At 45.6% G+C, this 27,216-nt stretch overlaps 1 protein-coding gene across 2 annotated transcripts in view; it reads right to left on the bottom strand.

Moving 5' to 3' along the window:
• Vps13B (vacuolar protein sorting 13B) overlaps nt 1–27,216 on the bottom strand; it is a 418,333-nt gene that overhangs the window by 297,036 nt on the left and 94,081 nt on the right. For both annotated transcript variants that reach the window (XM_068386782.1, XM_068386783.1), the window contains exon 12: nt 16,257–16,399. In XM_068386782.1, coding sequence (XP_068242883.1) covers nt 16,257–16,399 — 143 coding nt within the window. The remainder of the gene's footprint in view (nt 1–16,256; nt 16,400–27,216) is intronic.

Genomic DNA, 27,216 nt, shown 5'->3' with positions numbered 1-27,216 from the left:
TTTTTCCTTCGTCAAAATCCCTTTTCTGGGCTCAATCCTGTGCCGCCCATTGAAATAGTACCAGAGAAACGAACCCAAACTTCATTAACTATAAGGGAACGAATTAAAATCAAAATAACAAATAGTGGTTTAATCAAGAGTTAACGTAGAAGACGGTCGTCTTTAATAACATCAGCATGATAAGGTATAATATCCCAGTAAGGGAAGACAAATGAACAGTAAACTTGAAATAAAACCAACTAAGGTCAAATACTGGAACATACTATATAAACTTGGACACTAAAGAAATACAGTTCGTATGGTAAAAGTAAATTGATCAATGATAATAAAATAAGCAATGTTACGAAATGGGAAAACCCATGGGTGTGATATAACAAACCGAACTTAGGAAGGAACTGTAAGTGAGGCAGGTAAGAGGAAGAAGGTGGAAGATATCGGATTCAGGAATTAGTTAGGAAGGAATTTGTCCGGGGGATGCCACGCTCCCTGCGGCTACGGTAGCGAGTTGAAGGGCCTCTAGATGTTTAAGATAGTGCCGCTTGAACACTGAGGGGGATTTCCATCCGGTATATTTAGAGAGATCTGAAAAGTTCATGTGATGGAAAACATTTATTGAGGTCGCTACCGCCCGAATGTCGTGGACGTGAGGAAAAGACTCTGGATTAGCCTGTTTAATGAAATACAAGATCTGTTGTCTGATCCCTTTCAAAGTTATAGTCCCTCCCCGCTCTCTGATGAACAAAGGTCCCGAGGTCTTATAGGAAGTCCTTGATAGAAAGGACTTTAGAGTGGTAACCGGGCATAGGGAGGGATCCTGAGGGAGAGGGATAATTTTCCAGGAGGACCATCTATTCTGATTGTCTTCACTTTTGGCCAAGAAGACCTTGTCTGGGGAGAGGAGGACCTCTCCTGACGGAAGGAACTCAATGTGGCCTGGGTCTCTTGATAAGGCAGCTAGTTCCGAAATCCTGGCGCCAGATGCTAAACTCACGAGAAAGAGAATTTTTCTGAGTAGAGGGATATACTCACATGAATCGTTGACGGTTTCTGACGCTAGTTTAAGAACATCATTGAGAAACCAGGAAATCGAGCTAGGATGAGAAGATGGTCTCAGTCTGGCACAGGCTCTTGGGATCGAAGCTAGCAATGAATCTGTTAGATCTATATTAAAGCCGATTAGGAAAATCTTCTTCAAGGCAGACTTGATGGTAGTAATAGTGTTAGCTGCTAAGCCCGACTCAAACAAGGTTCTAAAAAAGGTTACTGTTAGTTTAGGTGTCATAAAAACAGTATTAGAATCCTTCAAAAACTTTGCTAGTTTTTTGACCGCTGAGTCATATTGACGAAGAGTGGAGTCTCTCTTGTCAGATTCTAAGAATAAAGTATTCTGGGGGTCTATGTTAGCCCCTTTGTGTGCCGCAAACTTCATGAAGTCCATAAAGTTAGGGTGTTCCGAATGTTTGAGGAAGCGAACACAGTGTACGTTTGTACTATCTGGGTCAAAGTCGGGTTGGGAATCTGGTGAGGGTGGAGATTCAGCTCCAGTAAAAGAGGAAACCAATTGCTCTTGGGCCAATTGGGGGCCACCAGGGCTACTTGACCTTTGAAGGTTCAAAGTTTGTCCAGCACCTTCATCAGTAGGTTCACCGGTGGGAAAAGGTAAATCCTTTCCCAGGTGTTCCAGTCGAGAGACATGGCATCCGTGGCGTAAGCCCGAGGGTCCAGGTTGGGGGCCACATAACATTTCAGTTTGTGGTTGGACTCCGTCGCGAAGAGATCTACCTGGAGATCCGGCACTTGGGAGAGGATCCATTGAAAGGATTTGCGATCTAGTGACCATTCTGACTCTAACGGTGTCGTCCTGGAGAGTGCGTCTGCCACAACGTTCCGAACTCCAGCCAGATGGACGGCTGATAGGTGCCATTGGTTTGAGGCCGCCAGGGAGAAGATTGCTACCATCACATGATTGATGGGACCTGACTTGGAGCCCCCTCTGTTTAGACAACGGACTATGACTTCGTTGTCGAGGACTATCCTCAGATGTGGTTTCTTGGCCGGGGAAAGACGTTTCAAAGTTAGTAAGACCGCCATGGCCTCCAGGACGTTTATGTGGAATTGTTGGAACATTGTGGACCAAAGGCCCTGAACCTTCCTGTGTTGGGAATAGCCTCCCCAACCTGATAGGGAAGCATCCGTGTGGATGACTATCCTTGGAGGGGGGTACTGCAACGGAACCGACTTTGATAGGCTCTTGGCGGTTGTCCATGGGAGAAGCCTCTTCCGAAGAATGGGAGGAAGGCGTGTCTTCTTGTCTCGACATTTGTTGTTTGCTCTTGAGCGCCAAACCCGGTTGATGTCTTTCAGTTTCGCTTTCAGAAGGAGGTCTGTCACTGAAGCGAATTGTAGGGACCCTAGAATCTTCTCCTGGTTCCTTCTGGAAGTTATCTTTTCCCCGAGAAAGCGTTTGGTATTTTTCGCAATCTCTATCCTCTTGGACCAGGGGAGACATAGAGTGTGAGAACGTAGGTCCCACCGCAATCCCAGCCACTGAAATCTGGTCTCTGGTGTCAGACGAGACTTTCTGAAGTTTATTTGGAATCCCAGAAACTGAAGGTACTGGATCACCTTGTTTGTTGCCTTGAGACAATCCTCGACGTTGTCTGACCAGATTAGCCAATCGTCCAGGTATGCGACGACTTGGATTCCGTGGGATCGGAGTTCCTGAATGACCGATTCCGCCAGTTTCGTGAAGATTCTGGGCACGATGTTGAGCCCGAAAGGCATCACTTTGAACGTGTAAGCCTTGTTGTCCAGTCTGAATCCTAGGAATGGGCGGAAGTGTCTCGCTATTGGAACGTGATAGTAAGCATCGGTAAGATCGATGGAGGTGGTGACGGCCCCACGGGGAAGCAAGGTTCGCACCTGCGAGACGGTAAGCATGTGAAACCTGTCGCATTGAATGGACAAGTTTAGTCGGGACAGATCGAGGATGACCCTCCGACTGTCGGAGTCTTTCTTCGGAACGCTGAATAACCGACCTTGAAACTTCAGATGTTTCGTTTCCTTGTTCGCGTTCTTGCGAAGAAGATCTTGGGTAAACAGAAGTAGGTCCGGTCTCGAGGGTTGATGGAATTTGTTCGGTGGAGGAGGCCCTTCTATCCAACTCCACCCCAGGCCCTTGGAGATTATGCTGAAGGCCCAAGGACTGAACCTCCAGCGACTCCGGAACGCATAAAGTCTCCCTCCTACCTGAAGATCTTCAGTAGTTGGAGGTTTTACCGCCTCGGCCGCCACGTGACCCTTTTCCACCGGAGAAATATCTCCCTTTGCCTCTGTTCTGAAAAGAACTTCTCGAACCGGGGCCCTTACCTCGTTGGTATCCTTGGGAGGAAACCCGGGACTCATAGACCGGGTTGTAAACAGGAGAGGTAAACGAGTTCGAGGCCACTTGGCTTTCAGGGACGAGAACATACTTCTCTTGGGGCTGAGACTTGGAGGTAGAGGGCTGGATGCCCTAAGTGACCGGGACCGACTGGACTACTTGAAGAGGTTCGCGGAATTGAGTAGAGCTATAAGGGCGTAGCCTCTTCCTGCCCCGGGAGTGAATGCTCGATTGTTCGAACTTCCGTTTGGGAGTGAGGCCCCAACGGACCTTAAGGCTCTGGTTTACTCTGGCAGCTTCGCTCAATACCGAGTTGACCATGTCCTCCGGGAACAGGTCCGGACCCCAAGCAGAGGCTTTAATGAGCTATTCGGCTCATGGCGGATAGTAGCTTCAGATAAGACATGCCTACGGCAACGTCTTCTGGCCACCAAGAAGTCATAGCAATCTGCTAACAAAGATTGCAGGGTGGCTTTAGTCATAACCTTAAAGGCGTGTTCCTTGTCATAGGTAAGAGAAAACATCTCCGCCATAGTCGAGACGTTGAGGCTCCGGCTAAACCTAGACCGGGACTCGAACTCGAGTCGGATTAAGGTTTCAGGTAGTCTTGGGAGGCGTTCGCTGAATTGTGTCGATGCACAGTCAGCGGATAGCTTACCAGAAGTGAATGTCGATTGGATGTTAAGCCAACATTCATTATCTGATGGGAGCAGAAGAGATGTAGGATCTGTCTCCCGGAGTTGTGGCAAACGTTTATCTTCGGCCACTGCCTGAAGGGCTAATTCAACCATTTTGGTGACGCAAGGTGTGGGGGTCTGTTCGTCCACAAGAAACATGGTGTAAGTACTCTTGTGGGGGGTCAGCATGGTGTTTGTACAACCCCACTCGTTTAAGGTTCTAACCCAAACAGACTGAGCCTGTTCCTTCGGAAAGATAACGGTCTCTTTAGGGACCTTATCTAGCCGGACAAGAGCCTCTTCCGTAAGCCGGGCGAAGCCGGGGAAAGGGAATTGAAGGCCGGGAGGGAAGAACTCAAAATCTTCAATGGGCCGGGTCCCAAAACCCTCAATGGTTAAGATTCCGTCCGTGAAAGGACAGTGGAGCGCCATTTTCCGCGGGTTGTTCTTCGTGAAAGGTGGGAGTTTTGAGGCGTCCGGGATGAGGAACTGCTGTTGTTGAGGCAGTCCTCCTTCCAGGGTATCTAGTCTCCTGGTGACGGCAGAAAGCATAGAGCTAATCTGCTCTGAAACGACCCTCGTCATCATACTGGTGAGAGCCACCGGGTCGAGGTTGGTCGTGGTAACTAAGGGGGATGACTGCACTCCCGGGTCCTGAGACATAGGGGCGGTGCTAGCCGAGCCACTAGGGGCTCTGGGGAGGGGAGCCTTCTTGGGCTTGGATGATCTGGGTAGTGTGGGATTCTTACGAGTCCTTACTAAAGGTCTCTTCTGAGATTTGACCTTGGGAGGAACCGGGTGCGATCTCGGAGAGGATTCGCGGTTCCCTTCAAAACCTAAAAAGGAAGAATTATTAGAAGTTGAAGAAAAAGAGGGGCTAAGAAGAGAGGTCTTAGCGCCAGACCCACCTGCCTCACCTACCACCTTACCTGTTTCCGATTCGTCTAAAACCATGGGCTCTATGTCTAAGTTCAGAGCCGCAACATTGTCTTCAATGGGGTCCAGGTCGTCAGCGATGTCCGTATCCTGAACGAGATTGAGTTCCACAGTTTCTGCAATGTCGGCAATTATAGGGGCCGCCATCTCCTTAGGCACTGCTGCCGAAGATTTTGCGTTTGGGTAGATAAGATTACAATAATCTTCGGAGAGGACGTAGGGCTTCTTGGCCTTAACGTTACGGGCGAAGCCGCCTTCCCACACTTTCAAAGTGGCTCTTGCTGAGGTTTTAGCCGCCTGGGAACTCTGAAAGGACGGGGATAAGGTTAGCAAACCCGAGGGACAAACTGATGAATGAAACCGAAGATTCATAACAGAAGGCAAAGGGATGTAAATGCAAAAACGACTGAAAGAGGCTCACTGAATCTGAAGAGAGGGTGGAGATAAGGTCATAACAGACAAGGCAGTTGTCAGGGTGCCATACAACAATATCGTCCATCTGAATCCCACAGTCAGCGTGGGACCGACAGACCGCATGTCCGCAAGGTTGTTGAAGGACGGCCGCGCAGGCTGTCATCCGGCAACGGACCACCTGTAAAAGGAATAGTCTATGAGCATCTACTAGTTTCTCTATAAGGGGTCCCGGAGGGTCCGGGACCTGCCAATAAAATAAAATGTATAGCCTTAGACTAAACATGCAGAGAACTGAGACTATTCCAAGAGCAATCCGGCAGAGCCGGGGATGAAAAAGGATGCAAAAAAAAAACAGTGATGAATAATGATAATCATAACTAGTTCCGGGGCCCCAGGGGCCGGGGAACAGGGCTGGTAAAGTAAACTTAAAGTAACTTAAAGTAAACTTAAAGTAACTTAAGATACATCCTTAAAATACATAAATAGAGAACTCCAATTATGATCTAAAACTAATGTCTGTAATTGAATAGAGCTCCCGGAGGGAGGTTAGGAATCAAAAACTGTGTCAGTGTCAACAGATCCTGTAGTTAAGAGCCCGGAGGCTCCGATGTCTGATGACGGGAGGGTACAACGAGGGAGCGCGGGGGGAGCCAATGGAACCCCCACTACCCTACCGGAGGTACCGGGACGAAGGTAATGATCCATGTAGAATATAATATATAATGATATGGGATATTAATAAGTCCTATGCGGACGATAATAGCAGGAGGTACCGTAGGTGGGGACACTCCTAATTAGAAGTGCTCATTCTTACAACCATAGCTAAAAGCAAAGGTTACACCAAGAAGGTGTAGGAATACCGACTAATCACGTGTGATAGTCCCCGGTGGTCCCGGCCCTCCCCCTCCCCCGACCGATGGCCAATCGGGGCGACGGGAGGGGGGAGACGAAAAACCGCCCGGTATGAATGAGACTAAGTCACACCCCGTGGGTACACTCAGTCCTCAATATGTCGGAACGTTGAGGGAAGACTGAGGAACAAGCATACTTGACCCGTATGTCATAACCAACAACCATCGAGTGAGAGGAAGGGTGTACACTGGAGGAGGGGGGGGATGGAATAGCCTCCCCAACCTGTGGTGGTGGGGGGGGGGGGGGTATGGTACCAGGGAATCACCAGTGCGGGTGGTGATAGACAGGACTACCAACTGGAGATCCCCTCAACATGACATGAAAAATCCCAAAAATATTATCATAACGGAGTAAAGCAATAAATACAATATCAATGCACAAATACATAAAAATAATTAATGAATTAAAAGCGAAATCACGTAAGGAAGGCTAGGCATGCAGAAATAATATGGCGAGAGAGGGACTCGGGCGAGTGGTAAGGGAGGAAGCATGACGCCATCCGCAGATGGAAAGCAGGGGTACCAACCTAGTTACTGAAGCGGTAGATCGAACAGTAAAAACAAAGATACGCGAGAGTCCCACTCGAACCAAATGTAAAACTAGGTGGAGCGTAATAAAACTAAAAGGTTTAATAACAATAAGTGAGACGGTCGTCTTTAATTGCTCCTAGAACTAGCGAAACAATCTCAATGGTGACGCTATCCACCAACATGCACGAATGCAGGCATACCAACATAACCTACGCCTTGATGAAACGCTAACACTGATATCATAGGATAACATAAAAATAATGCTAGATGAAAGCATATAATCGGTGTACTATCTGAATGTAAGGAAAAAACTCCTAAAAGATTGAACGAATATTAATGACGGGCGAACTAGCGAGAAAGGGCAGAGCCGAACCATGAACGGTAAGAACGGGGACGCCGTTCATATATAAACACTTCTCAATTAATAAAAACAAAGGCTACACTGCCCAATCACGCTTAAACTCATGGATAAAGTACTTGACTTCGATGGGGTATCTTGGGAATCGGCCATCGATGAGAAAATAATGATAAATCCAAGGGTGAACACGAGAAAAAACACGTTGGACTTAATAATAACAGGTGCTAGAAAGGAGTGATGGGCAAGCGTGGGTAGAGTTAGTAGGCAGGGGAGGTTGAACCGCACCTCACTATTGAGGGATTTCGAAGAGAAGTCTAAATGGTACGACACCTCTGGTATTTCGCCCCAGTTTATACCGACACCATTAGGTGAGCGAGCTAGTTCAACCTAGCATTCCTATACATTTTTTCTCTGGTAATATTAGCAGTTATATTCCTTTGAAATGGTGCATTAGGAGCATTTCACTGGGCGGCACGGGATTGAGCCTAGAAATAATAATAATAATAATAAAGGGATTTCGACGAAGGAAAAATCTATTTCTGGGCTTGGAACCTGTGTCGCTCCGTGAAATGCTCCTCTAGCACCATTTCTAAGGCATAGTTATTGCTAAATATACCAGAGAAAAAAGGATGCATGGAATGCCAGGAATAAACCCAGCTCGCTCACTCTATGAGTGTCGGTATAGTAAACTGGAGCGTGATAGAACCCCGACCATAGGTCCCCCACCAGTTAGACCTCTCCCTCATCAACATACCCCGTCTGCTGCCTCCTACTACGACTATCCTTCCCCAACCCTACACCTCGCCACCCCCTTAACTCATTCCTCCCAGCACCCCAAGCTTGAACTAGCCAGGGTGAGGGAAAAAGGAAAAGGGTGGGATCACAGGGCGACACAGGTTTCTCGCCCAGAAATAGATTTTTCCTTCGTCAAAATCCCTTTTCTGAGCTCGACCTGTGTCGCTCCGTGAAATCATAATAGAGAAATGGTTCAAGCTTGGGAAAAGTTAAACATAAGGAACTGAAACCAAGAACCGATTATGTAAAAAGAGAGTTTAATAACACAAAAACATAAACTATCATAAAACACAAAGCATACAATACAGTTAGATATACTGTACTGGGTAAACTCTCAAAATTAAAAATGTAATTACAACCAATAAAATTACAAATGCAAATTATACAATGTAAACAGAGGGTAGGGTGCAAATCAAAATTACAACAAAAGGACGGTAGGGGGAGTAGGCAAGGCAGGTTAAACCCGCTCCTTATAAGGAGACAAGATCAAAAAGAAAAAGGGAGTTGAAAGAAAATAGGACCTAGTTACAATGGTTCTTCTATATCCAGAGGAACTATACTCCCAATGCAAATTTAAGGGCCTCCAAGGATTTTAAATAGTGATGTTTAAAGATTGTAGATTTCCAACCGGTGTACAGTTTCAAATCTTCAAAATTCATGTGATGGAAATAATCAACTGAAGTCACCACTGCCCGGACATCATGGGCATGAGGAACTGAAAGAGGATTGGCTTGTTTAATAAGATAAAGCATTTGCTGCCTAATCCCCTTTAGGGAAAGAGTTCCACCACATTCCCGATAAACAAAGGGCCTGAAGATGTAATAGAAGTTCTATGCAAATAAGCTTTGAGTGTGTAAACAGGACACAAGGAGGGATCCTGAGAAAGTGGAACAATTTTCCATGGGGTCACTCTAGACTGGGGATCCTCATTTTTAGCCAAGAACCGTCTATCCGGTGAGAGAGCAAGACCTCCCCAGACGGAAGAAAATCAATGTGGCCCGGTTCTCTCGATAAACCTGATAGCTCAGATATTCTGGCTCCGGAAGCCAAACTCAACAAAAATAACGTTTCCCGAAGAAGCATTATGTAGGAGCAAGAATCATTATCAGTGTCAGAAGCCAATTTAAGGACATCATTGAGAAACCAAGAAACTGTGGTAGGATGTGTTGCTGGTTTCAGTCTAGCACAAGCTTTGGGAATGGATACGAAGTACGAATCCGTAAGATCAATATTGAACCCGAATTGAAATATCCTCTTCAAAGTGGATTTAATCGTGGTAATGGTACTTGCAGCTAAACCCCTTCAAACAAAGTTCGAAAAAAGGTAACTGCCAGATTGGGAGTCATCGTCTTAACATCCGAATCTCTCAGAAACTTTGCCAACTTCTTAACAGCAGAATCATACTGCCGAAGGGTAGAATCCCTCTTATCCGATTCCAGGAACAAAGTGTTAAGAGGATTGATAGCAGCATCTTTCTGAGCAGCAAATTTCATGAAGTCCATAAAGTAAGGGCATTCAGATTTCCTGAGGAAGCTGACACACTGCGAGTTTGAACTGTTTGAGTCAGCAATGGGTTGGGAAGCTGTCGAGGCTGGACACCTAGCTCCGCCAGGAGAGAAAACCAATTGCTCTTCGGCCAGTTGGGAGCCACGAGGGCAGCCTGACCGTGGGAGGACCGAAGCCTGTCCAAAACTCTCATCAACATGTTGACCGGAGGAAACAGGTAGATCCTTTGCCAGGTGTTCCAGTAGAGTGACATGGCGTCCGTGGCATAGGCCAGAGGGTCCAGGTTGGGGGCTACGTAACACTGGAATTTGTGGTTGGAATTCGTGGCGAAGAGGTCCACCTGAAGACCTGGAAACTGCTTGCAAATCCAACGGAACGACTGACGGTCCAGGGACCATTCCGATTCCAGGGGAGTCATCGGAGATAGGGCATTGGCCACGACGTTTCTGACGCCCTCTAGGTGAACTGCTGACAAATGCCAATGGTTCTTTGTCACCAAGGAAAAGATGGCAATCATCAAGTGATTGATGTGACCGGACTTGGAGCCTCCCCGTTGATGCAATGAACTACCACTGTACTGTCCAGAACTAATCTGATATGTTGATTCTGGGACGGGGAGAGCCTCTTCAGGGTCAGGAAGACGGCCATGGCTTCCAGAATATTGATATGCATTTGACGAAAGGTCGTTGACCACAAGCATTGTACTTTCTTAAACGGGGAATAATCCCCCCACCAGGTGAGGGAGGCGTCCGTATGGACTACCAACGCCGGCGGAGGGTACTGAGGGGGTACCGACTTTGTCAAATTCTTAACCTTCGTCCATGGGAGAAGCCTTTTCTTGAGAATAGCTGGAATTGTTGAAACCTTGTTCCCGGAGACTGTCGTTTGCTCTGGACCGCCACACCCGGTTGATGTCCTTCAACTTGGCTTTCAACAGAACGTCCGTGACGGAAGAAAACTGGAGAGAACCCAAGACCCTCTCCTGGTTCCTTTGAGACATAAATTTGGCTCTTATAAACTTTCTTGTGGCTCTTGCGATCTCCTTCCTCTTTCTCGGGGGAATCGACAACTTGCGAGTGTCCAGATTCCATTGGAGACTTAACCATTGGAAGCACAACGCCGGAACCAGGCGGGACTTTTTTAAATTTACTCGGAAGTGTTCCAGAAACTTGATGACTTTGTCTGTTGCCTCTCGGCATTCTTCGTTGTTGTTGGCCCAAATAAGCCAATCATCCAGATAGGCCACCAACTGTACGCCCTGAGTCCTCAACTCTTGGACTACCGAGTCCGCTAACTTCGTGAACACCCTGGGAGCTATGTTAAGACCGAAAGGCATCACCTTGAAAGCGAATGTCCAATTGCCTAGCTTGAATCCCAGAAACGGACGAAAATGACGCGCTACCGGAACATGATAGTAAGCGTCTGTAAGATTGATAGAGGTGGTGACGGCCCCACGAGGAAGTAAGGTCCGTACCTGCGAGACGGTCACAATATGGAAGTTGTCGCATTGAATGAAGGTATTCAAACGAGACAGGTCTAAAATGACCCTTCGTTCGGCAGAGTCTTTCTTTGGCACGCTGAACAAGCAACCTTGAAATTTTAAGGGGCTGACCTGTTGAACCGCATTTTTTAGAAGAAGATCTCGCGCGAATTCGGTGAGTTGTCATTGGACTCTGATAAAAAGCGACCGGTGGAGCGGGTCCCTGAATCCAATTCCACCCTAGCCTGTTGGAAACTATGCTGCGTGCCCAACTGCTGAAGGTCCAATTCTTCCGAAACAAATATAGCCCCCCCCCGCGGATCTTCATTGGGTTGCCGATGGCCTGCCACCACGGTTCTCACGGGATCCCCAGCCCCTTCCAGAGACTCGACCACCTCCCCTGTACCGAAAGGGTCCTCTAGACCTACTTCCTCTTTGCTGCCTATTATATCCCTGAATCAGGCCCTGGGATTCAAAGGCAGGATTAAAAGCCGGCGAAGTGGAGAAGGAAGTCGAAGGCTGAGATGGCTGGCTCACCAATATGAACTGCTGTTGGGGCTGAGACTTAGAGGGGGATGCATGCCTCACCTGAGAGACAGGTACTGCCTGAACCACAGGTTGGGGTTGGGAACTCTGAAAAGGAAGAAACCGTCTCACCTTTTTCCTACCCCTCAATTGCGGGTTAGCAGAGTCAAACTTCCGCTTAGGGACAAGACCCCACCTCACACGAAGGGTCTAATTGACACGAGCTGCCTCACTGAGAACAGCGTTGACCATGTCTTCAGGAAAAAGATCTGCCCCCCAGACCAGGGACTTGATCAACTTGTTGGGTTGATGGCGGATGGAAGCGTCCGCAAAGACGTACTTTCGGCAAGCTCGGCGAGCGACAGCGGTCATAAAGATCACACTGAAGCGTGTGAAGGAGAGACTTGTTAAGGATCTTAAACAGAGCCATATCCGCATACACTAAGAAAGACATTTCCGCCATAGTAACCGAATTGAGAGACCTACTCAATCGGACTCGTGCCTCATACTCCGTACGAATCAAAGAATCAGGCAACCGAGAAAGAAGTTCACTGAACTGTGTCGTAGCACAGTCCGGAGCCAACTTCCCCACCGTGAAGGTCGACGGAGCATCAATCCAGCAATCTTGGTCTCCCGTGAAAGCCAAAGAAGTTAAATCAGTCTCCCAAAGTTGAGGCATAGGCTTATCTTTCATGGCCGCTGGCAAGGTAAGGTCCGCCACCTTGGTGGTGCACGGAGTAGGAGTAAGCTCCTTGGCGAAAAACATAGTATATGTGCCTTTGTGAGGAGTCAACTTCGTATTTACACATTCCCACTCAGTGAGGGTCCGGACTCAGGCGGACTGAGCCTGCTCCTTAGGGAAAATAAGTCTCCCTCGGCACCTTATCCACCCTAACAAGCGCCTCATCCGTTAAGCGCACGTAACCTACATGAGTTGCTCTTCACAAAAGCCGGGAGCTTCGATGCATCCGGGATCACAAACTGCTGTTGTTGTGGGAGGCTGGATCTCAAAAGGTGACTCCATCACGGACTCCTGGTTCTGCAGCCTCTGGCCGAAAGAGTTCATGGATTGGAGTTGGTCAGCAATAGGAACAATATGGGATTGCACAATGCTACCCACTTTCTCCATTAACTGACTTGAAAAGGCTACTGAGTCAAAAGCCAATTCTGGAGACTTGGCTTTTGAACCCCTCGCTCTCAAGCCTGAAGCCGTCGGAGAAATTTTTTCCAAGACTGGACGTCGTCGACCAGCCGAGGATGTCTTGATGGAAAGAGACTTAAGGATTTTGGAAGGCTTACTAACCTTAGGTAAAGTCTTTAACATGTTTAAGCTTAAGAACCACTGAGCATGATTTGTCCATGACCCTACCAGGAAAACCCCCAAAAAGAAGTATCAGAAGAAGAGAGAGAATGAGCTGGACTAAGGAATGGTATCAGAGGCCTTACATCACCTGCCTTACCTACCACCCTACCTGTACCAGTCGAATCGACGACCATAGGCTCAACAACCAAGTTAATGGCCGCGACGTCATCGAGAACATCATCGCTCAGCCCTACTAAATCATCAGGAAAGGCTTGAGTCTCCTCCCGAATCCAGGCGATGATCAGTGCTGCCACATCAGATGCCACCGCCGTCGACATCTTGGCATTAGGGTAAAAGAGGGAACACATTTCCTCCGACAAAACATAAGGCTGTTTGGCCTTAACATTACGGCCAAAACCACCTACCCAGGTCTTGAGGGTTGCAAGGAAGCGCTCTTGACGGCGGAGGAGGCCTCAAAGAGATATACCCGGATTAAAACATAGAAAGGTGATGCAGGGAAAAAAGAACTAATATCAGTTCAATGTAGTATGTATCAAAATATTACCATATAAAAGTAATCAATGTCACAACAAGTTTAAAGCAGACAGAAAAGATACATACTGAATCACCAGTCAGATCAGAGACCAGGGCATAACAAATCTCACACCCATCCGGATGCCAGACTAACAGATCGCCCACCGGGACAGCACACCCGGCATGAGAACGGCAAACCTCATGCCCATAAGGTTGCTGCAACACAGCAGTGCATGCCGTCTCCTGACAACGTACCACCTGTAAGATAAATTGGTACATGAGAATAAAATAAATCCGTGCCAGGGACTCACTGGCGGAAATCATAAAGAGTATATTCTACCATCAGCGGAAAACATGCAAACGTAAGAGCTAATGGAGTATGAAATAGCATTTAAAACAACAGACCAATCTGTATGTCCGAAAAAAATACCTAAATATCCGGAACCCAGAACGATGAATGAATATAAATAACTAGTCTTATAGAATATAAATATAAAGAAATTCTCAGAATACGGGATACCAACCGGAGTGGGAAGCGTAAGCGAGAAAGGACAAGCAGACTAAAAACAACCATCAAAATCCATAGGCTCCGGAAAACAGGATAACTTGACAAAAACAGATGGGAATAAACATAAATGAGGCGCCGAAAGACATGGGAAAGTCCGGTACAGACTAAAATAATATAGTAATAACCCAGGAATACATGCGTAAGTCAGGCGCAAAAATGCCATGTATGTAACCCCAAAATACATTATAAGCTTCGCCGCAGGCGCCCTCCCCTGAACCAACCAACAACAGAAAACGTTAACAAATATAGGATAAAGAATGGTATCAGAACAGAGTAGGATATCTGAATCCGATCGAAGAAAGACAACTACCATACGTAGAAATGAATCTTAATTATCCCAACCCTCCGGAACGAGAGGATAACAACATGGATGGATAACACGTGTGCGTGTATGTGTGTGTGTGTGTGGGTCACGAGACGAGGCACATACCCAGTCCCGAATGCCTGGTGGCTAACCGAGGCAAAAAGAGGATAGAGCACTATCCACACCGACGTAGTGAGCGTATGAGCCTACCCCCCACCTCGAGGAACTTCCCGTTTTCTACAAGAAAAGCACGTGAAGAAAGCCTACCCCCTAGGAAGAGGGAGGCGAAAGGCGTAAGGGGAAGGACACCAAGAGGGGGGGGGGGGGGGGGACCAGCAGCACAAAATCAGGTGACCATTGTGATCGGAGGGGGGGGGGGGCACCCACCGAAACACAAAGAAAGGACCCGAAAGGGCGGCAAGCATGTAGCTTCCCGCGTAGTACGTAATAACACAATATAATGGCAGACGTGAATAATGACTAGAATAAATGCTAACAAGCAAAATGAGGACATTAGGGGGAAAAGAACATGGTGTAACAAAATAAAAGCTAAACCTTTCAAAATCGGGTAGATGCCGAAAAGGAAAGGACACAAAGCAATTAAACACCAACAAGGCTTCCGAAATCGGGTAAAATAACGATCCAGAACAACCAAACAAAAATAAAACACACATGTTCGACTCCATGTAAACTACTCAAAAAACATAAAGGCTGGCAAGAAAAGCTACCTACCGAAACCGCATATGGTTCGGCCAAGTAGGCTAACAATCACAGCGCAAAAAGTCAAAAATAAAATAAAATCATGCCAAAACATTAAATGAGATGTCCATAACATAAAAAGGGCTTACAAATAGTACAGTATAAGGAACTAAATGAAAGACCGATAAACAAAGAGATCACGAGAAAGCGACACCAAAATGGCCGCAGGCGAACCCCGTAGGGGAACCCGAACAAGCGGCGATAAAATTATAAAATTAGAAAACCCAACACGAGTTAAATGAGTGTCGCTACCTAGAAATCCCAACCAGACAAATATAATACTAAACTTGGGAGCAGGGATCTCTAAAACGTCGGACATCTTCAAAACACAAAACAATACAGAGCAAAGCAAAACACGTCTGACCAACGCTGGTGCTATGGAGGAATGAGTTAAGGGGGTGGGGAGGTGTAGGGGTGGGGAAGGATAGTCGTAGTAGGAGGCAGCAGACGGGGGATGTTGATGAGGGAGAGGTCTAACTGGCGGGGGACCTATGGACGTGGTTCTATCACACCCCAATTTACTATACCGACACTCATAGAGTGAGCGAGCTGGGTTTATTCCTGGCATTCTATGCATCCTTTTTCTCTGATATATTTAGCAATAACTATGCCTTAGAAATGGTGCTAAAGGAGCATTTCACGGAGCGACACAGGTCCAGCCCAGAAATAAAAATAATAATAATAATAATAATACACAGCACAATGCAAATGAAATACAGTGCCGTATAAATTTCTCCACCAATGACCATAATTTCAAATTTTACCATAAAGAACTTCCTTGTTGTATGGTATAAACACTTAAAGAAAAGGTTCTCATTTTATAGAAATATTGGGCAAATTTAAAGAAAAGCATAAGTGCAGAACATGCAATTTCTTACATGTGTGTCAAATGTAAAGTAATTGAAAATACCTCGCATAAAAAAATCATAGTATGAAGCACTTGAAAGATTCAATGTCACTACCTAAATACACTTGCCTCACTTTCTTCATAGTAAATCAATTAATAAGAACATTCTCTTACAAAATATCATTAAATTCTAGAATGATAGTTTAATTACAAGGGGCCAACACTTGAAGAAGGTTAATAACAATAACTGCATGAAACTTTTTACATCAAAATATAGATCAACCAGTATATGGGAGAAATTTTCTTTGCACCATTGTTATTTCCTATACCTGTACAGTAAATTTACTTAATGAAAACCAACTGGAAATAAATATGGCAATTCAAATTTGGCTTATGCACCCTAAACTTAATTGATAAAATACTTACAGTTTGGAGGACTGGAATAAGGTGGATAATCATGCTGATTGAGAGCATGAGAAACTGCTTCAACTCGATGATATAGCCCTGAAGACAGGCTAATTTCAGAAGCTCCAAACACCACACGGCAAATTGCCCGTTCACTCATGTTACTGTTGAAGAAAAAAATTGCACATTTTTAAAGTAATTTGTATTTTTCCTAAGAATACAAGCTTGAATCCTTTATTACTTGCTAACCTACAACCCTTGACTGAAAAGCAAGCTGGTATAAGCCCAAGGCCTCCAACAGGGAAAGTAGCTGAGTGAAGAAAGGAAATAAGGAAACTACGAGAAGTAATGAAAAATTAAGATAAAACATTTAAAGAACACCACTTAAATAGATCTTTCATATTTAAATTATAAAAATCTTAAAAAAAACAAGAGGAGGAGAAATAAGATAGAATAGTATGCCTGAGTGTACTCTCAAGCAAGAGAACTTTACCCCCAAGATGGTGGAAGACCATGGTACAGAGGTTATGACACTACCCAAGACTAGAGAATAATGGTTTGATTTTGGGGTGTCCTTCTCCTAGAAGGTCTGTTTACCATAGCTAAAAATCTCTCTTCTACCCTTATTAAGAGGAAAGTAGCCAATGAACAATTACAGTGCAGTAGTTAACCCCTTGAGCAAACATGAATTGTTTGCTAATCTCAGTGTTGACAGGGTATGAGGACTGAGGACTATTTGGGGTATGTGTAGGCAAAGGAGAAGTAAGTCCTAACACCAGAGAGAGGGATCTAATGTAGTACTGTCTGGCCAGACAGAGGACCCAGTAACTCTCTGGCAGTTGTACCTTAACGGGTAGCTGATGCCCTAGCCAACCCACTCACTATTGGCCAACTCACTACCTACTTCAGCAAAGCTAGATACAGCTGTTGACACTTTAATTAGACGGCGGTAATTACTGATGGGTGGTGGGGAAGCCCTGCCCACCCAAAAGGCCACTGAGACCTCACTTTGACTTTCAGACTAGGACTTGCAGGGTGGTTGAGGCAAGAAGTACAACTTAAAAGACTCAGGTTTGTATAGTTAAGAAAAATGATACTTTAATTATAAAATAAATTTTTGAATATACTTACCCGGTGAATATATATAGCTGCAACTCTGTTGCTCGACAGACAAAAAAACAACAAAACTCGCCAGCGATCGCTATACAGGTTGCGGGTGTGCTCACTAGCGCCAACTGTCGGCCAGATACCATACTCGATGTAAACAAAGACTCAATTTCTTCTCATCCCACTGCGTCTCTATTGGGGAGGAAGGGAGGGTCATTTAATTTATATATTCACCGGGTAAGTATATTCAAAAATTTATTTTATAATTAAAATATCATTTTTAAATATTAAACTTAGCCGGTGAATATATATAGCTGATTCACACCCAGGGTGGTGGGTAGAGACCAGTTAAAATAAGTTTACATCGTTTAAGCTAAGAGTTTTTATTTCATTTTGGAAGTTATCAATATAACGAAAACAAAATAAATAGGTACCTGGTAAGGAAGTCGACTTAGACGATTACTCTGCCTTGTAAGTACGTCTTCCTTACGGAGCCTCGCGATCCTCTTAGGATGCTGACAGACCCCTAGGAGCTGAAGTATCAAGGGCTGCAACCCATACAACAGGACCTCATCAAATCCCTAATCTGGGCGCTCTCAAGAAATGACTTTGACCACCCGCCAAATCAACCAGGATGCGAAAGGCTTCTTAGCCTTCCGGACAACCCATAAAAAACAACATTAAAAACATTTCAAGAGACATATTAAAAGGATATGGAATTAGGGAATTGTAGTGGTTGAGCCCTCACCCACTACTGCACTCGCTGCTACGAATGGTCCCAGTGTGTAGCAGTTCTCGTAAAGAGACTGGACATCTTTCAAGTAAAATGACGCGAACACTGACTTGCTTCTCCAATAGGTTGCGTCCATTATACTTTGCAGAGATCTATTTTGCTTAAAGGCCACGGAAGTTGCTACAGCTCTAACTTCGTGCGTCTTAACCTTAAGCAAAGCTCGGTCTTCCTCACTCAGATGTGAATGAGCTTCTCGTATTAACAATCTGATAAAGTATGACAAAGCATTCTTTGACATAGGCAAGGATGGTTTCTTAACTGAACACCATAAAGCTTCAGATTGGCCTCGTAAAGGTTTAGTACGCTTTAAATAGAACTTAAGAGCTCTAACAGGGCATAAGACTCTTTCTAGTTCATTGCCTACGATCTCCGATAAGCTGGGAATATCGAAAGATTTAGGCCAAGGCCGAGAAGGTAGCTCATTTTTGGCTAGAAAACCAAGTTGCAGCGAACAAGTAGCTTTTTCCGACGAAAATCCGATGTTCTTGCTGAAGGCATGAATCTCACTGACTCTTTTAGCCGAGGCTAAGCATACCAGGAAAAGAGTCTTAAGAGTGAGATCTTTCAAGGAGGCTGACTGTAAAGGCTCAAACCTGTCTGACATGAGGAATCTTAGTACCACGTCTAAATTCCACCCAGGCGTAGCCAAACGACGCTCCTTAGTGGTCTCAAAAGACTTAAGGAGGTCTTGCAGATCTTTATTGTTGGAAAGATCTAAGCCTCTATGCCGGAAGACCGATGCCAACATGCTTCTGTAGCCCTTGATAGTGGGAGCTGAAAGGGATCGTCCTTTTCTCAGATATAAGAGAAAATCAGCTATTTGGGCTACAGAGGTACTGGTCGAGGATACAGAAACTGACTTGCACCAGTCTCGGAAGACTTCCCACTTCGATTGGTAGACTCTAATGGTAGACGCTCTCCTTGCTCTAGCAATCGCACTGGCTGCCTCCTTCGAAAAGCCTCTAGCTCTCGAGAGTCTTTCGATAGTCTGAAGGCAGTCAGACGAAGAGCGAGGAGGCTTTGGTGTACCTTCTTTACGTGCGGCTGACGTAGAAGGTCTACTCTTAGAGGCAGACTTCTGGGAACGTCTACTAACCATCGAAGTACCTCGGTGAACCATTCTCTCGCGGGCCAGAGGGGAGCAACTAACGTCAACCTTGTCCCTTCGTGAGAGGCGAACTTCTGCAGTACCTTGTTGACAATCTTGAACGGTGGGAATGCGTAGAGATCCAGATGTGACCAATCTAGGAGGAAAGCATCTATATGTATTGCTGCTGGGTCTGGGACTGAAGAGCAATAGATTGGAAGCCTCTTGGTCAGCGAGGTTGCAAAGAGATCTATGGTTGGTTGACCCCAAGTGGCCCAAAGTCTCTTGCACACATCCTTGTGGAGGGTCCATTCTGTTGGAATTACTTGCCCTTTCCGACTGAGACAATCTGCTATGACGTTCAAGTCGCCCTGGATGAACCTCGTTACTAGGGAGATGTCTCGATATTTTGACCAGATGAGCAGGTCCCTTGCGATCTCGTACAACGTCAGTGAGTGGGTACCTCCTTGTTTGGAGATGTACGCCAAGGCCGTGGTGTTGTCCGAGTTTACTTCCACCACTTTGCCTCGAAAGAGATACTCGAAGCTTTTCAAGGCCAGATGAACTGCCAACAGCTCCTTGCAGTTGATATGCATGCTCCTCTGACTCGTGTTCCACAGACCTGAGCATTCCCGACCGTCCAGCGTCGCGCCCCAGCCCAAGTCCGATGCGTCCGAGAAGAGAACGTGGTTGGGTAACTGAACAGCCAGGGGAAGACCCTCTCTTAGGTTGATATTGTCCTTCCACCAAGTCAGACAAGACTTCATCTTTCCGGAAATCGGGATCGAGACCGCCTCTAGCGTCTTGTCCTTTTTCCAGTGGAAAGCCAGATGGAATTGAAGAGGACGGAGGTGTAGTCTTCCTAGTGATACAAATTGCTCCAGGGATGACAGCGTCCCTACCAGACTCATCCACAGCCTGACTGAGCAGCGTTCTTTCTTCAGCATCTTCTGGATGGAAAACAGGGCTTGATCTATTCTGGGGGCCGACGGAAAAGCCCGAAAAGCTTGACTGTGAATCTCCATCCCTAAATACAGAATAGTTTGGGATGGGACCAGCTGCGACTTTTCCAAATTGACTAGGAGTCCCAATTCCTTGGTCAGATCTAGAGTCCACTTGAGATCCTTCAGACAGCGACGACTGGAAGAGGCTCTGAGAAGCCAGTCGTCCAAATAAAGGGAGGCTCGGATGTCCGATAAGTGGAGGAATTTGGCCACATTCCTCATCAGCCTCGTAAATACGAGAGAAGCTGTGCTTAGGCCAAAGCACAGGGCCCGAAACTGGTAGACCACATCTTCGAAGACGAATCTCAGAAAAGGTTGGGAGTCTGAGTGAATGGGGATGTGGAAGTAGGCGTCCCTTAGGTCTAGCGAGACCATCCAGTCTTCCTTTCTGACCGCTGCTAAGACTGACTTTGTGGTCTCCATGGAAAACTTCGTCTTTGTGACAAAGACATTCAGAGCACTGACGTCTAGCACCGGTCTCCACCCTCCTGTCTTCTTTGATACTAAGAAGAGACGGTTGTAAAACCCCGGTGATTGAAGGTCCGAGACTTTGACCACCGCTCCCTTCTCTAGTAAAAGAGACACTTCCAGTTTCAGGGCTTGTCTCTTTTCTACCTCTCTGTACCTGGGAGAGAGATCGATGGGGGACGTCACTAGAGGGGGTTTGCGTACAAAAGGGATCTTGTACCCCTCTCTGAGTAACTTCACAGATTGTTGATCTGCGCCTCTCTTCTCCCAGGCTTGCCAGAAGTTCTTGAGTCTGGCTCCTACTGCTGTCTGAAGTTGCGGGCAGTCAGACTCTGCCCTTAGAGGACTTGGATCCTTTCATCTTCCCTCGCTTCCCTTCGGCACGAGCACCTCCTCTGCTGGAGGCTCTGCCACGAAAGGGCGGAATAAAACGAGACGCTGGAGTGTCTAACCTTGGTCTAGCAGACAATGTAGGCAAAGGGGGAGCTTTGCGAGCCGAGGACGCAACTAGATCGTGGGTGTCCTTCTGAACTAAAGATAGGGCAATTTCCTTTACCAAGACTTCAGGAAACAGGCACTTGGAAAGGGGAGCAAAGAGTAGCTCGGATCTTTGGCATGGCGTCACTCCAGCAGACAGGAAAGAACATAGAGACTCTCGCTTCTTCAGGACTCCGGACGTGAAAGAGGCGGCTAGCTCGTTGGACCCATCACGGACGGCCTTGTCCATGCAGGACATAATGAGCAAGGAAACGTCCTTATCTGCAGAAGAGATCTTCCTGCTCAGGGCTCCTAGGCACCAGTCTAGGAAGTTAAAGACTTCGAAAGCCCTAAAAATCCCTTTAAGAAGGTGGTCCAGGTCCGATGGTGACCAACAAATCTTCGAGCGTCTCATGGCAAGGCGGCGGGGAGAGTCTACAAGACTTGAGAAGTCGCCCTGGGCAGAGGCAGGAACTCCCAAGCCGAGAACTTCTCCCGTGGCATACCAGACGCTCGATCTAGACGAGAGTTTAGATGGGGAAAAGGCAAATGCTGTCTTTCCTAAACTCTTCTTAGTCTCTAACCAGTCTCCCAACAGCCGCAAAGCTCTCTTGGATGAACGAGAGAGAACGAGTCTAGTAAAGGCAGGTGTGGTAGCAGGCACGCCTAACACAAACTCTGACGGCGGCGAACGAGGAGCCACAGAAACAAAGAGGTCAGGGAACAACTCCTTGAATACAGCCATGACTTTTCTAAAGTCCAATGATGGTTGAGTTGCCTTAGGTTCGTCCAGTTCTGAAGGTTGATCCTCTTGCGGTTCAGCAACGTCCTCATCTGATAGTTCCTCATCCGAAAACTGATGAGGAAACGGCAACGGAGTGGGCAACGTTTGGCTCGCTGAGTCCGGTCGCACTGGTGCATACGTGACGGATCCGGACGCAACGTCATGGAACTGCTGCACAGTCTGTGAACTGTCAACAACCATGGGTGCGCGAGGACGCACAGCGTCCACCCGAGACTGTTTAGACCGTCTGGGTTGTGCAGTCAACACCATACCGGGTTGCGGAGGTTGACGCACCGCGTCAAAACAAGTCACCTCTGATGGTTGTTGAACGTCCAGAACGTCAACAACCACCTCCGTGCGTCGCCTAACGTCAACGTGCGGCTGGCAAACCACACTGGGTCGCATCGGTGGGGGTACAACCTCAACTGGTAGACGCGAGAAAGTAACCTCAGCGTCAACAGGACGCACAACAGACCGCTTGGATGGTTGTTGGCCAGAAGGTTCAGCAGCAACCTTCTCCGCATTGAAGTCCTCCATCAAGGACGCAAGCTTGGACTGCATGTCCTGTAGCAATACCCATTTAGGGTCTACGGCAGCAGGTGCGGCAACAGACGGGGTGAGCGACTGAGGCGGTACCGCTTTGCCTCTCTTAGGCGGCGAGCAGTCATCAGATGACGGCAACGAGTCCGAACTGACCCAGTGGCTACAACCGGGACGTTGGACTTGTCCTGAAGGGACCGACTTACGCTTCAAAGGTCGTGAGACCTTGGTCCAAAGTTTCTTACGAGAAACACCTTCGGACGACGAGGTAAAAACGGGCTCTCTCGTCTTACGTTGGTAGGGGCGATCTTGGGGAGATACGCCTGATACCATAGAGGGAACGTCTGTTCGCTGATCAAAGCCTCTCGAACCCATGCGTCGTACGACATTGCTTCTCCCCTGGGCTTGGGAGCTTGCAAGAGGTCCCGGACTAGGAGGACGACAGGCACGAACAGACGAACCCTCAAGCGCAACACTGTTCACAACACTTTGAGAAACACTAGGCACTTTATCACTTCCCACGGCACTTTGGCACTTTAGTTCCTTAACATCCGCCATGAGTTGATTGCGGTCACTTGCAAGGGACTCAACTCTCTCCCCCAAGGCATGGATAGCACGCATCATGTCAGCCATCGATGGTTCCTGAGTGCTAGGAGGGGGGTTAGGAACAACCACTACAGGGGAAGGATTAGGTTGAGGGGCATGAGGAGAGGAAAAATCTACCGACCTAGAAGAACTTCTCCTTACCCTATCTCTCTCTAGTCTGCGTGTATACTTCTCAAATTCGATAAAATCGAATTCCGAAAGGCCCACGCATTCCTCACACCGATCTTCCAATTGACAGGTTTTACCCCGACAATTGGAACAAACAGTGTGAGGGTCGAGAGAAGCCTTTGGAAGAAGCCTATGACAGTCCCTAGCATTGCATTTTCTAAACTTGGGAACTTGTGAAAGGTCAGCCATTTTGAATTGGTCAAGGGAAAATTCCAAAAAACGATCTAAGTCATCAACAATGAATCCGATACAAAAAAAGAGTTCAAGGATTTATTTGAAGAAAAACCCTGTACTGCGAAAGCTCATAACCAAAATAAAGTACTTCACCAAATATGATGGGAAAAACTCCAGGTTTCAACAGCGAGTAAAGTACGTCTTGTCGACACGTCGACAGAGAAGAAATTGAGTCTTTGTTTACATCGAGTATGGTATCTGGCCGACAGTAGGCGCTAGTGGGCACACCCGCAACCTGTATAGCGATCGCTGGCGAGTTTTGTTGTTTTTTTGTCTGTCGAGCAACAGAGTTGCAGCTATATATATTCACCGGCTAAGTTAAATATTTAAAAATACAAATTACTTTATAAAGTTCTGAGTTGATCCTCTATCCATGTACCATGGAACTTCCCGCAATTTTGGCAGGTAGCAGACATCAAAAACAAAGGAGGGGATTTTTCTTCTCACCGTTCCTCATTGCCTGTCAAGGGACTCAACCGAGTTTGGGTGGTACTACTAGGATGCCACAGCCCACCCTCCACCATTTTCCACCTCAAATGAAGATTCATATGCTGATTCTCTACTGCTGCTACCTCAGCAATAGTAGTAGGGCCTATCGGAACTGAGTCACAATTGCTCGCCATTTATTCCCAATTCTAACACCCTCTTTTGTCTTTCTCACATCTATCTTCTTGTCACCTAGGGCTTTCTTTCATTATCCATCCACTCAAAACCTTCACCCTCCTATTGTACTTCACCATCAACTCTTGCATTCATCACCTTCTTCAGTAGACAGAAATTTTCCATCCTTCTACATGGCCAAAACATCACAACACATTCCATTCTAACTACTAATTCATTTCTCATACCTGTTACCACCCTTATTACTTCGTTCCTAACCCTAGCCAACCGAGATACACCAGCCATACTCCTTAGGTACTTTATCTGGCACACATTCAATTTCTGCCTCTCCGTCACTTTCCTTCCCCACAACTCCGATCCCTACATCACAGTTAGTACAATCACTTTCTTATACAGAGCTCTCAGTACATTCATCCCTAACTCTCTACTCTTCACCACTCCCTTAACTTTCCTCAACACTTTATATCCTTCATTCAACCACTGACATACATGTGCTTCCACTCCAATATTTGCAGCAACAACAGAACCAAAGTACTTAAAATGATCTACTACTTTATATAACTCTACACTCAACAGGACATTCGATCTAGCACCCCCCTCCCTTCTCGTGCATCTCAAAACTTAACTCTTACCCACATTAACTCACTTCCTTCTCTCACACACCCTTCCAAACTCTGTCACTAATTAACACAGCTTCTCCTCCAAGTGAGCAACCAATACAGTATTATCAACAAACAACAACCGATTCATGTCCCTTTCATGATCACTCTCATCTGTCAGTTTCAATCCTCGACCAAGCACTCAAGCATTCACCTCTCTTACAGCTCCAACAAACAAATTGAACAACCATGGCAACATGACACATACCCGTTTTAGCTCCACTCTCACTGGAAACTACTCACTCACTCATTCACTTCCTTTCCAATCCTAACACACACCTTACTACCTATGCATAAACTCTTCACTGCTTGTAACAACCTTTCACCAATTTTACATAACCTCATCACATTCCAAATCACTTCCCTAACAACTCTATCATAAGCTTTCACTAGATCCATAAATGCAACATATACTTCCTTACCTTTTGCTAAATATTTATTGCATATCTGCCTAACTATACAAGTCTAATCCATACATCCACTACCTCTTCTAAAACCACCCTACACTTCTAAGATTGCATCCTCTGATTTATACTTAATCCTATTAATTAACACTCTACTATACACTTTTCCAACCACACTCAACAAAGTAATACCCCTAGAATTACAACTCTCATGCACATCTCCCATACTGTACCTTTGTATAGTAGAACAATACATGCACACACCCAGTCCACTGGCATCTTTGACAACATAAATCATACATCAAACAATCTCACCAAACATTTCAGTACAGTCACAACCCCCATTCCTTTACCATCTCAGCCCTCACACCATCCATTCAAGGTGCTTTTCCTATTCTCATTTCATCTAGTGTTCTCTTCATTTCCTTTTGTACTCACTCCCTCATTCTCATCGCTCATTACTGGCACTTCAACACCTCCAACAATAATTATATCTGTCCACCTACCATTTATCCTAACACTCAGCAACCTTTCAAAATATTCAGCACTCTTTTTCCTCGCCCCATCTCCTTTCAACAACCTTCCATTTGATCCTACATGAATAAATTCACTCATCCTTTAATAGGAGACTTATCCTTAGACGGGAGGAAATCCCTATAACCAAACTGACTGATTTACTATCATGGGAAATGTCAAAGCATTTTGGTCCTGTACAGAAGCAAAATTGATGACTCCTGTCAACCTCCAATTAACCTGGTCATGAAGACACATCAAGCGCTAGCCTAGGTCACTGCCAGGAAGTAGTAGACAGTCAAGAAAAACATTTGGTTATCTGGGAGGATGGGGGAGAAATTTCTAAAAAAAAAATTTACTTGTAAGAAAAGTTGCTTGATCACATAGCTCCCTTATATTTAGTAAAAGATCCAGCAAATAAGGGAGTGAATGCTGCACCTCAAAGAAGAGGAAGAAAGAAATGGAAGAAAGAAGGGGAAGAAGGGCCAGTTGATCTAGAGTAATACCTCGATATTCATCTGTAATTCATTCCAAAAAGATGGTCGAATACCAATTGGTTCTAGTACCAAATCATTAGTTCTCATTACAAATAATGTAGAAGTGAATAATGCATTCCAAGCCCCAGTTGATTTGCTATTAGCATGACATATTAGCATCAAAAGTGAGGATGTTACGAAGTTTTTACACAAACATTAAATACAATAAAACATATAAAACTCAATAAAAATGAAAAAATTTGAAGTAATTTTAACATGAGAAAACTTACTTTTTTTGGTTGCGATATGACAGCATAAGTGGATGGCAGTTTGGGGAAGGGAGGAGTTATTACCGATGGGAGAGTCCCCTTCTATAAAAATGTCTGGTAATTGAGGTTTTGGATCTTTTTCCTTTTCTATTGCTTTGGGCAGGTTTTTCTTTGCTAAAAAATTATCCAATGTTTATTGCTTTTGCCTTTTTTTTTTTTGCAGTCTTACAGTAATGAGACATATTATTATCATTGAAAAAATGTACAGCCCTTTTGGTTATTACCGTATCAGGATGAGTTTTTTCAACAAAAGCTTGAACTTCCCCCCACTTAGCATAGATTTCTAGCCTCTTTTCACAAATAAAAGCCTCGCAAATGCTATCACCTCATAACTGTTTCTCATTTATAAACATAGGTAACAGCTTCTCCACTTTCTCAACTACCTGAGCCCTTTGTTTTGTCAAAGTAGTCACTCCTTTAGCAACATTAGCTCCCTTTACTATTTCTTTATTCTTTGAAATTGTCAATATTGTCGACTTAGCCATAGAGTATTCAAGAGCAAGATCCGAAACATGCATTCCATTTTTGTGCTTGGAAATTATTCCTTTTTCAGTTCAATAGTTATTTGTGCTGTTTTCCTTTTTACCTGACAACTTGTCTTATTTTTCTTTGGACTCATGTTTTAGTCCTAATGAATCAAAATAAATAAAAAGGGATACAAAACAAAGATACAGTATAACACAAAATACAAGATAGAGTATATGTTTACGT

This window comes from Palaemon carinicauda, chromosome 14, assembly GCF_036898095.1.
Source record: "Palaemon carinicauda isolate YSFRI2023 chromosome 14, ASM3689809v2, whole genome shotgun sequence".
Classification (NCBI taxonomy): domain Eukaryota; kingdom Metazoa; phylum Arthropoda; class Malacostraca; order Decapoda; family Palaemonidae; genus Palaemon; species Palaemon carinicauda.
This window is presented reverse-complemented; position numbering and strand designations above follow the sequence as displayed.